This window comes from Pieris napi, chromosome 4 (genome assembly GCF_905475465.1).
Source record: "Pieris napi chromosome 4, ilPieNapi1.2, whole genome shotgun sequence".
Lineage (NCBI taxonomy): Eukaryota > Metazoa > Arthropoda > Insecta > Lepidoptera > Pieridae > Pieris > Pieris napi.
The window spans coordinates 6,590,113-6,606,075 of record NC_062237.1 but is presented as its reverse complement, the minus strand read 5'-3'; the positions used below and the strand labels follow the sequence as shown (position 1 = coordinate 6,606,075).

Genomic DNA, 15,963 nt, shown 5'->3' with positions numbered 1-15,963 from the left:
ATATTGAAAATTAAGTCACTATTCATTTAAATACGTCTGCGAATAAATATTCATATATAAATTATATATACACTTTATCACTGTATAGTTAAAAATTTTAACTAGTATAACTAACTTGAACTAGTTATTTTTTTCTGTTCCGCGTATCCATTTAATTAAGTTAATAAGCGCAATTAGCACCGTAATCATTTTTGAGTCGCTACTTTGAAAATGTAAACAGTTATTTGAGATATGTTTGCGAAACGGAATTGCTCCAGTTCTACATTTGTTAAATTAATGATGAAATCTAATTCGTTTTTGACATACGCAACTGATCTTAGCTGGAATTTATGGGTAAGATTCAGAAACGAAACTAAGCGCTAAGACTAACTCCAGTACGTCAGAAATGAATTGAATTTTGACATAAGGAAGTCATAGTACTTTGTACCGTATAAAAGTTATCATGTTTCTAGCACATCGTGTAGAAATATTATTTGAATCATTTGAAGAAAATGAGTTTCATATCGCTGTTTTTAGTTAAAAATTCGTTATATTTTTTTCTATACAATGTGTGATTGTGTTCGCTGTGATGGAAATAGTAGTTCTAATTAGTTCTAAGTAGTTCGAAATAGAAGATAGATTAAATTGAATATTTAAAATATATAATCCCTCCATTATTTCCATGACGAAACGACGTAGATATCTTCGGGGGAAATTTTAATCAATTTAAACTCAACCTTTTGATATGTGCAGAACTTTACAAAGTATCTAAGAATCTGTTACTGGCCATACGTCACTACTAATTGTAAGATGTAAAAATGTATGAAAGGCTATATATTTGACCATAAAAAGAGTATGAAGAGAATAGCTTTGAAATATAGAATAGATCCGACACACAAAACAAATCGTAAATCAACTATGACAAATAAATTATAGTACCTATCCTGTCAATAAAGATGTATTCAGGAAAACACGCAAAGTAATACATTTATTTATTAATTACCTAAATATATGAAATTATCAAAATTCCGTTACAGTAAATTATTTGAGTAACAATACAAAAATGTAAATCGCTTTAATGAAAGATCGTCAATTATGGCATAGCTGACTATATAATGACATAGCTCGAATAGTGATGAATATGCAGAATGGTCGGTAAGGTCAGTGCGAGTTGTTTACCGCAGAAGTTTGTTGAACTCTGCCACTGTACTACACAGTAGCATGTAACTCTGTATACAAATTTTTAATTGATGAAAATCTCCAACAAAGTTCTCCACTTGAAATTAAGTAAGAAAACTCAATATTGTAATCGAAATCGCTAAAGCTGCAGAGAGCTGCTTTACTAACACTCATGTTAAATTTCTGGAAATTAACAAAAAATATCCATCGAATTATAACGTACTTCGTCGTATGCTACTACGATTAAAACAGTTAATACTGTTGCTATATTATGAATATTAATAAAAATCTATATAAATAATAATGAATCGCAATATATGTTGCTAAGCGAAACTCGAAGACGGTTGAACCAATTCAATTTTTTTATTAATTTGTTAATAGAGTGATAAAATTGGAAATTTATAAAAAAAATATAAAGAACTTAGGTTTTAATTTCGAAAAGCGAACAGTTTCTAAGTCAAATATGTCTACCTCTCATAGCAAATATAAGCATATGATCTAAGTAAAACATCATATTAAGGTATTCTAAGTTATACGATAAGGCGTAAACTTTACATGGAAATCTCTCTTCATGTGAAACAGTTCGTTTGTGCAAAGTGGGATCAAACAAATTGTCAAAATTTGCTAATTAAGTTTTACTGTAACTGTAACACGTGTACATTTTATAATAATTCTTTTAACCGAAAAGTTTAATGTCATGATTATGAAACCATGTCAAATTACATTCATTTACTGACATTATAACTTCACGAGTTTATATATCTTAATATATATAAATTACGCGTCACGTTGTATGTCCGCTATGGATGCCTAAACAACATAACCGATTTCAATCAAATTTGCACACCGTGTGCAGTTTGATCTAACTTATTAGATAGGATCAATTTATACCTGCAATAATTTTATATTGCAAATTATTTGTTTATTATTTGACAGTCACAATTCTAACAGCAATTCTTCAAGGATGACTTCAGTCAAGGATGACTTGTATATATGTGGTATTGTTGGATAATATTTAGGAAGGATGATGCGGTTTAAGCTTCCAAACACCGACTGATGAGTCTTGGACTGTTGTCTATGTTTTTATCAAAAGAATATCTAGACAGATTATTTAATTCCTCGTTATTTAAACGTTTCGGTATTTGATTTTATGGATGGTAGTATATTATATAATATTTAAATTTACATCTGTGACTAATAGCAAGCGGCAGAACTGGAACGAATTTAGCAACAATCAGCGCTCAGTTCGGCATTCGTCGTCGTCACGCTTCCGAAACTACTAAAACCATTTAGCTACACTAGTAATGCATATATGGTAATTTTTGGTCACGTTTTTGGTCTATCTTATATGTAAAGTTGTAGCGAACTGAGTAAGCGGCTCTCAGTGGAGATCTTCCCTGGGTAATCTCCTAGACTCCAGATCCCAGACCTCCAATAGTTTAAAAAAGAGAGCTTACTTCCCTGCCAGCGTTGCCGGACTTTGTGGGGTTTAGAGGAGACGAGATTTAGCCCAAACTGTAACTCCTGTGTTAAAAACAATGATTTCGATATACGGGAATCATAGTTCGAGCTAAAAAATCTGAATCTTAGTGCTGTTATTTTCAATATTCATTAAGTCTTGTATACGATGTGGCCGGTCAACAAAAGTATACGGCACTCACCTGATGTTAAGTGATGCCGCCTATGGCCACTCACACAGCCAAAAGGATCGGTTTAATAATTGGTACTCTTGAAGGATCCTAAGTCGAATTGGTTCTACTTCAATGGGCAGCTGGTACTACATAGTGGTGATGCGCTGCTAAAAGCGCCTTAAACAAGCTTAGTTGTGGGACCTCGGTTTTCATTCGGTTTAAAAAGTAAGTATTTAAATGGACTGATAACCGTCGATACTAGCTGATAACGCCACTTCATTCAAATAACGGTATTGTTATCAGCTTTCAGACTTTCCCTGTGAGATAGACACGCCACATGCGGGTGGTTTCCATTCGTACATAGTTGAACGTTACGTGCGAGTTAATTGTTAATTAAATCGGACAACTGGTCGTTATTTTACACAATTAAATTACATTGTAGTATGGAGACAAGAAATAACTGCCAATATTTTGTATTGGTCCATTTAATTTAGTAACAACAGGTGACATACATAAAATTCCACAAATTTCTGGTAAGGTTAGGTTATACTAAGAGTAAATTTGTCAACAATAAATATACATAATTAAGAAATATTTACAGACTGCCTTATTGCAGCGATCTCAAGCAAAAAGTTTAAAGTTTGTTTAAATACAAAGCAGATTAAATATCATATTAAACAATATACTCTAGCTAGACCTTCTAATTTCTAAAATAGATTTAAAGTTTATTTTTATAGAAATCTTAAAATATTAATAGAAGCACCCAATTCTTTATCTAAAGAGGAAAGGTACGCTTTCAGGGTTTTAAAATTACTTCAAAATTATTTGGACCTTAAATTTACGTCTAATTTAGTAAAGTACGCGACGAAATGTTTGGTGTTAATTTTTATTGTTTGAGGTATATTCAAAACAATTTTTGCTAAGAATGACGCAATGAGGTTTAGCCACCATGCCTGAATAGTCTACACCGCAGAAGCTCTAAACAAGATAAAACCATTTTTTACAGATACATAATCACGAAAAATACTTATCTATTTAAACAGTTGAGACAAAATACAAAATTATTGGATGTGGTGTCAATTGCGATCCATCAAGAAAAGAGCGTACCAATTCTTAAAAGGCCGGCAACGTACTCGCGAGCCTCCTGGCATTGAGAGTGTCCATGGGCGGCGGTATCACTTAACATCAGGTGAGCCTCCTGCCTGTTTGCCCCCTGTTCTATAAAAAAAAACTAACAGCGGCCATCTGGGTAAGTATAAACGACCCCTCCGCCGATTTTCAATGTGCCCCACCGTCATGTTTTCTATTTATTAAATCAATCAGGGAGTCATCGCAGGTACACATTTATGATAAAATACAAATTTCATGATTGTGTTGATTCAAGCGCAAACCAATCCGCTATTTCCAAACATAGCTAGCAATAGTAATTTGTAGGATTGAACGAGAGCTATAAATTAATAGATTAAAGTGAAAATGTAATTCAAGCCGCCACTCTAATTGCCTACAGAGCGCAACGTGCTTTCTAATATCCCGTATACAGTCCAGTCACGAAGTACTTAGTACTTGGTGGCCCTAAATTAAAGCTGAATTTATTGATTACAAAAAGTCTTAATACAACTTATTCATAGATAAACTACGCCCGAAACTTGAGGCGTGTGTAAGCTGTTTTGGGATAGTTTTTCAATTAGAGCTTAAATTACTTCACGAAGGATTAACGAGTGTAGTAATGGGGAAGTATACGATCATTATTAATAAACAAGCCAAGGTTTTGTATTATAGATTGTTACGCCCTGATCTAGATCTTGCATTTGAGTATTGACCTCAAATAGTGCCATCCAAATGTTAATTAGCATTTACAGGTAACGCCGGCAGGCTTTTGTCTAGACCTAGGTGGTTCTACCGTCGCAGATCAATCAGTCCCGGGCAGAGCTCGGCCAATCAATGGAGCTTAGAGTGAATGACGTGTGCGCGAGCAGAACAGAGCATAAACATTGAACGTCCGTGCGAGCGGGACGTATGTATACGCAATACTGCAGCTGGGTTTAATTAATTTTGCTATTCAATGTTACATAACACTCGCCAGACGCAGTTAACATTGTGAAAAGCTATTGATGTACTCCTATCCTGTCAGATCCGTTAGAGGCAGTAATCATCCCATGGCCAGGGCTGTACACAGGTCTACGTTTGATGCACAGAAACAATAACGACATTTTCAAAGACATACTATGTTAATGGATAATAATTAATTGTAAGGGCTAACACGAGTGTGATTGACAAAGTGAGGGCTGGTAGACATAGATAGTAGACTTGGACAGATCCTGAACTAGCCAATTATGTGGATAATTAAACTTAGAGAAACAGAAGTGGTGAGTCCGTGAGGAAAGCAATATAAACACAACATTTAGACTGAGCAAATTGAATGTGTGAGAGTGTTTTGGCAACACTGAATCCCTTACAAATAGAGCATTTCCATCTCGCAATACGAATTCGCTCATAGTTTTGTTAAGGTAACAAGATATATTGCTTATAAGAAAAAATTCAGTACGTATGAAATGTAAAAGAAGTATTAAGTTGTATGTAAATATTACAGGTTTATTGGATCTATCGCGATCACTGATTAAATAATGTAAATCGGTTAATGCTGAAGTATTCGTAATATGGATGAGAATTAAGGACAAAGAATTTATTCAAATGAGACCCAGAAAACGTGATTGGAACCCGCATGTCACTTATTGGTAAGGGGCACTTCCTATTGTACCAATGACCTCTTTGTGACAGATCTCATGTCCTCAGAATATGGGACACACATTTGCGTATTGAGTATATATTTTCTATAATAAAAAATTGTGGATTTATTAGTTATGACTTGAATAGGACGAGATATGAAATCTTTATGGAGTAGAACCAAAAAACAATTTTAGTCTAGTGTTGATGGTAGTATGATGGCTTTGGCCTCCCATTGGTGAATCAATAACAATACTTAAATGTCATCTAAAACATCGCTGGCCGTGTCTAAATATTATAGGGACGGTACCATTTGAATATTTTTGGTTTTTTCCTAATTTTGTGGTCGGATACATCGGATGTATTGAATATATCTATTTTATGTATTCCATTTCTACGAGGTACTTAAATAAAAAATAGTTTAATTTACAGCACGTTTTGATCTTGATACTGCTATATTCCCACAATTACAATGTCATAGAACGAGTACACCAATTTCGAAATCCAAAAATTTGGAATCGCTATTGAAGTTACGTGGTAAACGATCCACTCCACCATATTGTCTATTGAACAATTGTCGAACCAATTCGACTTCTTGTAGAGTCCTTCAAGAAAAGAGCGTACCAGTTCTTAGTTGCGTGCCATTTGGCAGGATCAGTCAGGTGTAGCTCATGCCTGTTTCGTTCTATAACAACAGTGCCGAAGCGAAGCCAAACTATGAATACATCCAGAAGATTAATAATTCAAGTGAAACAAATTTCTACCTATATTTTTAGAAGCTTAACTGCTTTGTTAGTCGTAGTAGTTGACATTATTTGACATTTGTGTAACGAGCTGAAAGCCGATGAGTCAGGCGCGGGTCACGGCGGAATTAGTTAAGGTCAAAATGGTTTACTTTAGACTTTGTTCCGAATAAATGGAGCAACGTCACGAATTATTTCGTAGGTCAAAAATTTACTTGGACGTTCTTTGATACGTTTTTATTTATACTATCAGCGGGTAACGGAACTGAACTATTACAACAAAATATAATAAAACCGTATCTTTCTAAAGATATGCGAACACAATTTATATGAAAAATTAAAATGTACCAGTTAATCTAAAGCAAGATATAGTTACTATGAGAAACGAATGGGAATGTATGAAGATTGTATAAATGTATTCTAAAGAACTTGTAGTTTATGCTCTAATAATTATACTACTTAATGCACAGCCATTTTGAGTAGAGTACAAGAAAGTATAAAACAAAAAACGTGATAAAAAATACTAATAATATACAGACATATAAAAAAAATGATCATTTTAGTAGTCATAGATAAGGGATGACGCTACGCAAGCCATGCATAATGCAAAGATAACTGCATAACATATGTTGATTATACTTTATAGATTTGTAATGTTTATAGAGTATCAAACTCAGGACAATAATGTAAACACAATGAATGAACAGAACACTAATGTAGAGCCGGTACATTGTATCTAGTATTAAACACACGGCCCATAAAGGGGTGGCGGAGGGTGGGGGAATACATTACTTTATTAGTGCTTCCACGAGGCCTTGAGGCTGAATATAAAATAACTAAATCGCTTTTCCATAAACTGTAACTAGAACACGGCTCATTAAAGTTACACGATCGATTTCTGACAGACGTCGACTATAGCGTTATTTATAATCATCACACTTTAATTTACATATCGACTCCGGCACCATACTAACCAAGGTAGAGAAAAAATTTAAACTTGAATAAATTTGCGCTCCAACCGGGATTCGGACCAGATGCAGTCGCCTAATATGACCGCAACACCACGAGGCATAGTATTTAAACCTAAGAGAATTGTGCCTACATTTATGGGTATATTTTGTGAAGGTAATCTTTGGAACGTAGTTCTACCAGCTTCGGCAAAATATTTAACGGTAACGTAAATAACAGTAATTAAAATATTACAAATTCAACTTCCTTATTTACCTAGGTATTGTATATAAAGATATATTGATGAATCATACATGATACATAAAAATGGGTAACCCGTATCTCAAAAATTGCTGAAGCAATTATAAATGTTAGACTGTTCCCAAGTTGGAAAATAAGTGAAGTCGATGGAAATAACTTTTAGTTTCTGATTAGTACGTGGATTAATGTCCGATATTTATCACACGTGTACGAACGTTTGAAGTCTAAGATCATCAACTAATATCCATTTTCGAAGTCGGTTAAAAATGACTGAAAAAAGTTAAGAAAAATATTACAGCACAAAACTGTTTAGTTTCACACAAATACGCGTCAAGCTAATAGCGATAAATTTAAGATTTTTACAACAATGTATCGGATTTTGACATTTGAGAGTTGAAGTCAAAAAAAAATTGACATACGGGAGTCACATATAGCGCCAAGCCTTGTTTATGAAACTCAAACTAAGTCTCGATTCCGAATCTTTCCCTATTCGCAAACCCTTTGCCAAACTTGGCTTTTTATTTTAAGATAATACTGCTGATACATTTTTTATTTTTACTTAATCAAATGTTTTGTATAAATATTGCTACATGCTGAAAGAGATCGGCAGATAACATAAGGCGACACATTTTCGCTAAAAACTTAATCTTTTTTAAATTGTTTTATGTATAATTATGTTATCAATAAAAATTAAAAATACATATATTCTAGTTCTCGCGCGAACGAAGTTTATAACATACTAGCTGCCCCCGCGAACTTCGTTTCTTCTTAATGTGATTTTACTTAGCCTACTTTTTTAGTACATACCAACATGGAACAATTTGCTATGCTACCCCAGAGATTTGTTCTGTGATTTTTCTCTATATAAACCTCATAGTTCAAGAGGTTCCGGAACCGGAGAGGAACCTCGTAGAGGGTAGATGAAAATTAAGGGTTGTATGGTTTTTTTTGTATGTTGTAACATAAAAAAAAAACCAAAAGAATTGTCAAAAAATTAAAAAATGGGAGAAGTATGGGAACGAACATTGTGACACGAGAATTTTATATATTAGATATTACCTGAGTATGTATAATATGAAAATATCGCAAAGATTTATCAAACACTAGCTGGCCTGGCGAACATCGTACCGCCTAACAGTCGATTCTTTATTTTTTTTAATACTTTTTCTGCTATTCGGGACACCGGTCTAGCTAGTAAGATAAAAAAAAGAAAGTTGATAAGACAACAAATACATTATGTCAAAAAATTAAAATTTACCTTCCCGGAACCCCTCCACTAACATTTGAACTTTATGTTATGGTATTAAAGTTCAAATTGACTTTTAAGTATTATTACAATTATTTTGTATGGGAATATAGAAAAGTGTTGTTTTTAGACTTTTTCACTCAACTTTTTTAATTTTTCTCTCCGTAAGAACCATCCTCGTACTTCAAGGAATATTATAACAAAAAAATCAGACAAATCGGTCAAGCCGTTTTCATGTTATGTCGTGACAACGGAAAACGGGTTTCATTTTTATATATATATAGACATCAATTCGTCAAGTAACTCCTACTAGAACATTTTAGGCCAAATGACACAATTGTGTAGCTAGATTAATCTCTAGAAGAAATACAGAAAACAAGAAAGCTCTATGCCTTTTTCTTGTTTATATATTTTCCGACGTTTAAATATAGAACAACTCCAAAGACATTACGTGGCTGTCTACTTTAATGTGAGTTTAAGTCACCATATGAAGGGTAAGTGCGTGTATTGAAAATGCATCCGTAGTTTGTTTACGATAAAGTGCAGTTCACAATTTTCTATTGGGCTGTCTGATAAATCATTTAAAACGGTCCTATTAACGCCTAAATAACATCAATAAAAATTGACTGCTGTATTGATTAACATGACGGTACATGTGGGGTTAGTTTAAATTTGGAATTTTAAATATTTCGTTCTAGAATTTCGAGTTCGAAACTTTTTTGATATTTCAATTATTGCAGTTTCGTAACCCTCCTTAGGCAAGGGGCGAGTTAACGCGTGTTTTATTGACAAAATTGTTGAGCCTTCTTACACGACGTGTATTTCTTGGGTCTACGTCATGGTTTTATTTCGATAGAGACTTAGAAAAAGACCCGTTTAGGGACCAGCCAGGATACGCAAGATCTTAGATTAAGACGTCTGGTTAACACTGCTCTGTTGATTCTTATTTTGAAACGCAATATTTGAACTTTTAATTTTAATATAGAGAAATGGTCTCTATCGGTGTTTTCGTGGTTCATCTTAAACCAGAAGAAAACTAAAACTTTCATTAAATTAATCGAACAAGGTTTGTATACCACAGAATTCAAACTTAATAGAGACCTAATCACTTAATATGTCAGCAGTATTTCTTAAAGTACCTTTTTTTTTTAATGGCTCTGGCACGATTTGTGCATTATCCAGCGTCAAGTATAGGATTTTTTATAATTCGTGCTTGTCTTTTAGAAATTCGACCGTGTCCTCCATGTACGGTTTAGGCACTCGCCCGGTACCGCACAACCCTCCCAAAGGCCGAGAACAAATTTAAATTTAATTAAAACTTGCCTTCGAACCGGGAATCGAACCCGGTACCCCTCACCTAGCTGCCACTTAATAAGACCGCTAGGCTATGAGGCCCCTAAAGTACCTTTATTCCCTGACAATTTACAGACAAAAAACATAATGTTAGCGCTGTATTTCTCACAACTATTTTTATTAACAACTACGAAATAGTTTTTGCGTCAGGCTGTACTTTGACATAAGCCTCCCCAGTGCCGTCCATCTCGCTCTATCTCGATAACCTGCACCACCCTTCGGTAAATCATCTAATGGCAACAGCGAGTCAATAAAATACATAACATGGCTGTTACATGTCAGTAAGTCTTATCGTCTTTTAGTGAAATCAATAAGTAACGAATGTACGCGGGTTGCTCGCGTTCCCACGCCCCCTCCCAAGCCCCCACAACACCCCCAGCACTTACCATAATATAATTGACGTCACACTACAATAATGTCACGAGGTTATCAAAGCCTATTTTGCTGTGTATTTTTAACTACATAAAAAGAAGGTAAAACTAAAAACCTCCCTCTTTTTAATTTTTATGTTTGTTATTACTTTATCTTTTATTTGTAGCCAGTTTCTATTTGGAAGTAATTGTTTTCAGCAGTAAGCTTATTTAAATCTTCAAGATTAGTCTTTGTTATTCCAATAAATATTATTACTGTTAACAATTTAAACATAAAAGCGCCGTAGTGAACGGAATTGCATAGAATTTTTCTAATAGATTATTTGCACGACTGTGCATTTATATTTCAAGAGTGAGTTTAAACGCAACATATAGCTTTTGTTCAAAATTGTAATTTTTTTTCTATATATAGAGTAATCACATACTTTTTACACGCTTTATATTAGCTTCACCTGTATGTATGTATGTATGTATGTCCTTCGGACTCGATCTTGACCCACTTTAAACGGACAGATTTTATTCATATTTTGCGCACCTGTCAAAGATCGATGACAATGCAATAATCCGAAAAAAAAAATAAAAAAAATTTAACTAAAAAATAAATAATAAAAAAACACGTTTCGTTTGATGTGCTTTAAACACGCTTTTAAAGCACATCAAACTAAAATGTGAAAAATAATTCCTAATTTAGGCTGAAAATGGTAATGAACAAAAAATACTGGTATTATTGTGAAAAAGCGTGGGTCGCTCTGTGCCATATTTTTCGTCTATAGAGCAATCCACGCTTTTTCACAATAATACCAGTATTTTTTGTTCATTACCATTTTCAGCCTAAATTAGGAATTATTACATTTTCTTTCTATGTTCAAAAAATCTTTAGAATCAGATTGGCTTTTACCGAGGCTTCTCTGCCCGAAATTATTGAATATTCAAAGTGCTTCAAGAGCTTTGCTATATAAATAGACATTTAAGTGGCTAGATGACAAGACCCATCATAGTATAAGTAGGTTGAGAGCTAAACAAATCTTTAAACTCGTCGATAGAGGCACGAATATTTACAGCCAGTAGGTCAGACGAGCTAATATAGACAATTAGACATGTCTAGTGGAAATAGCATAAATTCGTGGTAATCTTTCCTAAAATAAGTATTTAACGTTTTATCATTATCTTTACATTAAAATAGCCTTCGTCATAAGTTTTCTATGACATGGGAGGTCAATGCTGTATACAACGTAATATAAATATTACGTATATTTAAGTAATTATTCATGTTAGAATATGTTCGTACCGATAATCACAAATACTTAGTGAACAAGCCAAAGTTATTTTTTACTTTGTTAATTGCTTGCCCGAAAGATTTACTTAATTTTAGTGTAATATTATTTTACATTTCCTAACTTAATATTATATTTTAGAATAATTATAAATCGCAATATTAAACTTAATTCATTTTACCACTTTCGTTTCTTGCTTAATAGTAGTGATTAATTACTAAAAGATTTGCAGGAAAAACCGCGAAGTAAAAAGGGGCCACGCGCCACTAAAAGACCTACGATTAGTGGGGTTTGGATGCAACAATAGTTTTGCTCCCCTAGTGACGTGTAATTGTTTACCCACTTGGGGATATAATTGTACTTCCGATTTCAATTAGCCTCCCATTGCTAACAATTGTTAACGATACGCTTTGTTTGGTGGAATTTGAATGCAATTTAATAATTTAAAATAGTACTGAAAGATAGATGTTAGCATTTTTGTTGTGTGAAATTCTGTGGCTTCTGAAATTGATTATTATTAAAAAGCCGGGAATGAATAAAATTCATACACTTTAATTTGTACTTTATAATATTTAAACAAATTATAACGATAATACAATTTTTAATCAATTCGATATCGAGTATGGTTAAATTTCATGAATACTTTTGACTTATGGTATAATGAATTTTACCCAATTATACCATAATTATTATTAAATATAACAAAGATATTTTACATATCTATAAAATAACAACAACAAATGTGCGTGCTACAAGATATACTCACTTGCCGAAGAGAGGGTGCCAGAGGTGCATCGCGGCGGGGTCGTGCGGAGGACGAGGGTCGGCAGGCGTGGTGCTGCCCACCTCAGGCTCCTCTCGGCGACCTCTCGCCGCCGCACCCGGTTCCAGAAGATTCTGAAGCGACTTGACACTAATTCGTGGCCGCGCCGCTTCCGCAGCTCCACTCCGTGCCGCTTGCAAGTAATTGTTGTTAGGGAAATAAGGTGACGGCGGACTCTTCTGTTGACCGCGCGGTGATCGTTGACTGGGCGCAGGCGGCCCTAGGTATGACAGCTGTAGTCCTGGCGGAGGAGCACTGGGCCGCATGGCCGGCCCGTAGGCGCCCAAAAATGGGTTGTGAAGAGCGCGCCCTCCACTGTAGCTTGTCGCAATTGGGCTCGTGCGCGCTGCCGAATGACTTCTGCCATGACTCTTCGTTGAGTGTACGTAGGGGTTTTGGACGTCGCTCGATTTGGACGCCTCCTTGCATTGGTCAGGCGGTGCGGAGGGCTTCGGCCGGGCTGCGGCAGCGTGCGCCATTGCTTCCTGCCACATCGCGAACTGCATCCGACTATCGTACTCCTGCATGGCAGGCGTCGCAGGGAAGCCTGATCCCATAAATCGAGCGGACGGATTAAACATTTGTGATATATCTGGATAGTTTGGCCCACCATACCCGGTTGAGTTCAAAGCTTTAATGAAATCCATGTTCTGCGAGCAAGCGGCCATGGCCTCAAGCTGGCTGAGGTAAGGCAGCCACAGCATTTGATTGAGCGCTGCGGAGGTAGCAGCGTCAATGTCACCTGCGAGGGCATCCATTGAGGGAATTGGTTTCGGTGGCGCCGTCTGGTCTCTTTCGCCTTTAGAGGAGTGTATTTTGTGCTCTTTAGTTCTAGGCGATATAACCTGTTTCGTTTCTCTATCTAATAGGACATGTTCCAACTGCGTCAAGGAAACTACGAGTATGTCAGGGTCCTGCAGAATAGCTGGAAAGGCGAAAGTAGCCGGCAGCCGTAGCTCAGGCCTCTGGATAAGCAATGCGGGGATCTCGCGCGCTGGAGCTGCCAGGATCGCTTCTAGCTTGTCTTTAGGTATGAGGAGAGGGTCCGGGAGTGTGTAATCTGACCGAGACTTTAAAATATTAAATTGTTGTAAAGGAGTATTAACATCACTCGGTTTACTGGAGGGCCGGTCAGATTTTTTCGATGTCTGTTCATCACTGCACTTATTAAAAACTTTACTAATTTTAGCTAAATCATCAATAGATTCACGTCTAGATTTTTTTTCTTGAGGTTCTCCGAATTCTTTATTAATTTTTTTTATCTCATCCGAACAACTAGATACTGTAGGACTCGCAGATTTCCTGTGTTTTCCTAGATTTAATGGTTCACACTGTTGTTTTGTGATAGTTACCTCTGATGTGTACATTTTAGGAGAAGGGGACGATAAAAGCGTTTCAAGGAATAACGTTTGTTTGCTTTTAGTGAGTGGCATCGTAAATATCTCAGGTGATGAAGGCACGGCAGGTATACCACTAGGCTGTGGCGACTGCATTGCATCTGACTCCCGCGAGGGAGCGCGCGGCACTTCCGTACACCGCGGTGAAGCGCCAGGTGTCATCACCCTTTTGTGAACGCTTAAGTCTTTGGGTTGTTCATCACTTTTATCTGAAACATTATCTTCTAAACCGTTTGTGACTTCATTATGACTTAACATTAAAGGACTCGAGTCAACGTTCTGAATGCTTAAGTCTGTGGGTAAATTACTGTCATCGTGGGTATTCGTAAAGGATTCCTCATGTTTTATCTCAATTACGGGCGCATTTTGTTCAGATTCATTGTTATCAATCTTCTCAATATTAGATTCGGCTTCACTTTTATCACAACTCTCTACAACAGTATTACACAATGTCTGTCCCTCTACCTCCACTTCTGCATCCTCACTCGGTAGTACGACGTCACTCTGATCCGGCAACGACGGCGCCGGAGGCTCTTCAAATTGTTTATTTAAGAACGTTTCGTTAGAATCAGGTACTGGTGCGGTATACAAAACATCGGATAAACCAACTTCACTATTTAGCCTCTTTTCATCATTGTGATTAAAGTTAATATTTTTAATTTCACTGTCGACCTGGACGTCGCTTGCCGTCCCGGTTAAACTATCGAGAGCACAGTGAGCGGAATCATCCGAAACAAACACTCGGTCAGAGATGTAACCGTGGCTATCAATCTCCGGAGCGTCAGCCTGCTGTAAGTGGTCGCCAATGTGGTGAAGGTGCAGGAGTCCTTGAGCGGCAGTCATACTGCTGCGGCTGGGAGACTCTAAAGATTGTTCTAGTGTTTCTATGATATCTGACACCGGCGCGTTGCCTAATAACATATCCTCCTCCTCCTCAGGATACTCCGCAGTGCCCTGCACGAGATGCGCCAGTTTGTCGAGCGCTTGCCCTAGGATCTGGTTATCTTCACAACCCTTTTCTACGAGCGATTCTAGCAATGCTTCATCGTGTGGACCACCTAACTCGGGCAAGTAGTGGGCTTCACTGATCGTTTCGAATAAATCTTTGTGCTCCGACATGTCGCCAGGGAAATCAACGTCACTTCGGTCGACCGCTTTGCGTTCATAGAACATCTCTTCTGCTGTCTTCGGCTGCTCTATTTCAAAAGACATCACGTCTCGACTAGGTTCCTCGGGGGGTATGAACCCGTAGGAAGGCGGAGTGGAGGGCTCTAGGGAGTTCTCGGTTCGCTGTTGATTAAATTCAAGCTCGGCGACCGCGAGCAGGTTATCCAGCGGAGTAGCCTCCGGTGGCAACTGGCGTGGCACTGCGATCGTGTGCGACGGGATATGAGACTCGAGGTCCGGCGCAAGCCACTGCAGTTCACCGGTCGGCGGGCTCGGCGGAGCGGGAGGCAAGGCTTCCGCAGGTACTACGTGCTTCGAGCGAGGTCTTCGGCGGGAAAAACCTCGAGGTTTGCGCCGGCGTCTATCTCTAGGATAGCGGCGTCGAGGTTGGGCCGCAGGCGGCGGTGGGACCTGAATCGAGTTGTAGATCTCAGTGCGCGGGATCACACGCCAACCGAGCGGAGTCCGAACTATGCGAATGCGGTTTCTTGAGTCGTAGTCTTCACAATGGACCTCCTGCACAGTGCCGTCGAGCTGTCGGGCCCAAAGAAATAGCGGGCGCAGGCGCGGGACAGGGCGCGCGGGCGCGGGTGCGGCGCTGCGCGCACGTCGGGAGAGCTGTTGGGTGGCGCGGACGCGGGGCGGGGGAGCGCTGCGGCCGCGCGCTGCATCGAGGCGGGCGGCGCGAGGCTCGCCGCCGCCGCCAGGCGCCCGCGGAGACACTCCGGCCGCAAGACACTTTCAGGCGACGACCGCGCGGACGCGGCCCCGAGGCGGACTGGCGGCCGACCGCGCCCCGCCGCGCCGCGCCCCGCGCCTCTGCGCCCCGCCCACCATCGATCTGGCCCCGCACCCACCCCGCGCCCG

At 38.0% G+C, this 15,963-nt stretch overlaps 1 protein-coding gene across 1 annotated transcript in view; it reads right to left on the bottom strand.

Annotated features, from left to right (window-relative positions):
• LOC125048673 overlaps positions 1-15,734 on the bottom strand; it is a 46,174-nt gene extending 30,440 nt beyond the window's left edge. Inside the window, exon 1 of the mRNA XM_047647479.1 lies at positions 12,476-15,734. Within this exon, the coding sequence (XP_047503435.1) occupies positions 12,476-15,141 (2,666 nt within the window). The 5' untranslated portion in view covers positions 15,142-15,734. The remainder of the gene's footprint in view (positions 1-12,475) is intronic.
• Positions 15,735-15,963: the final 229 nt, after the last annotated feature.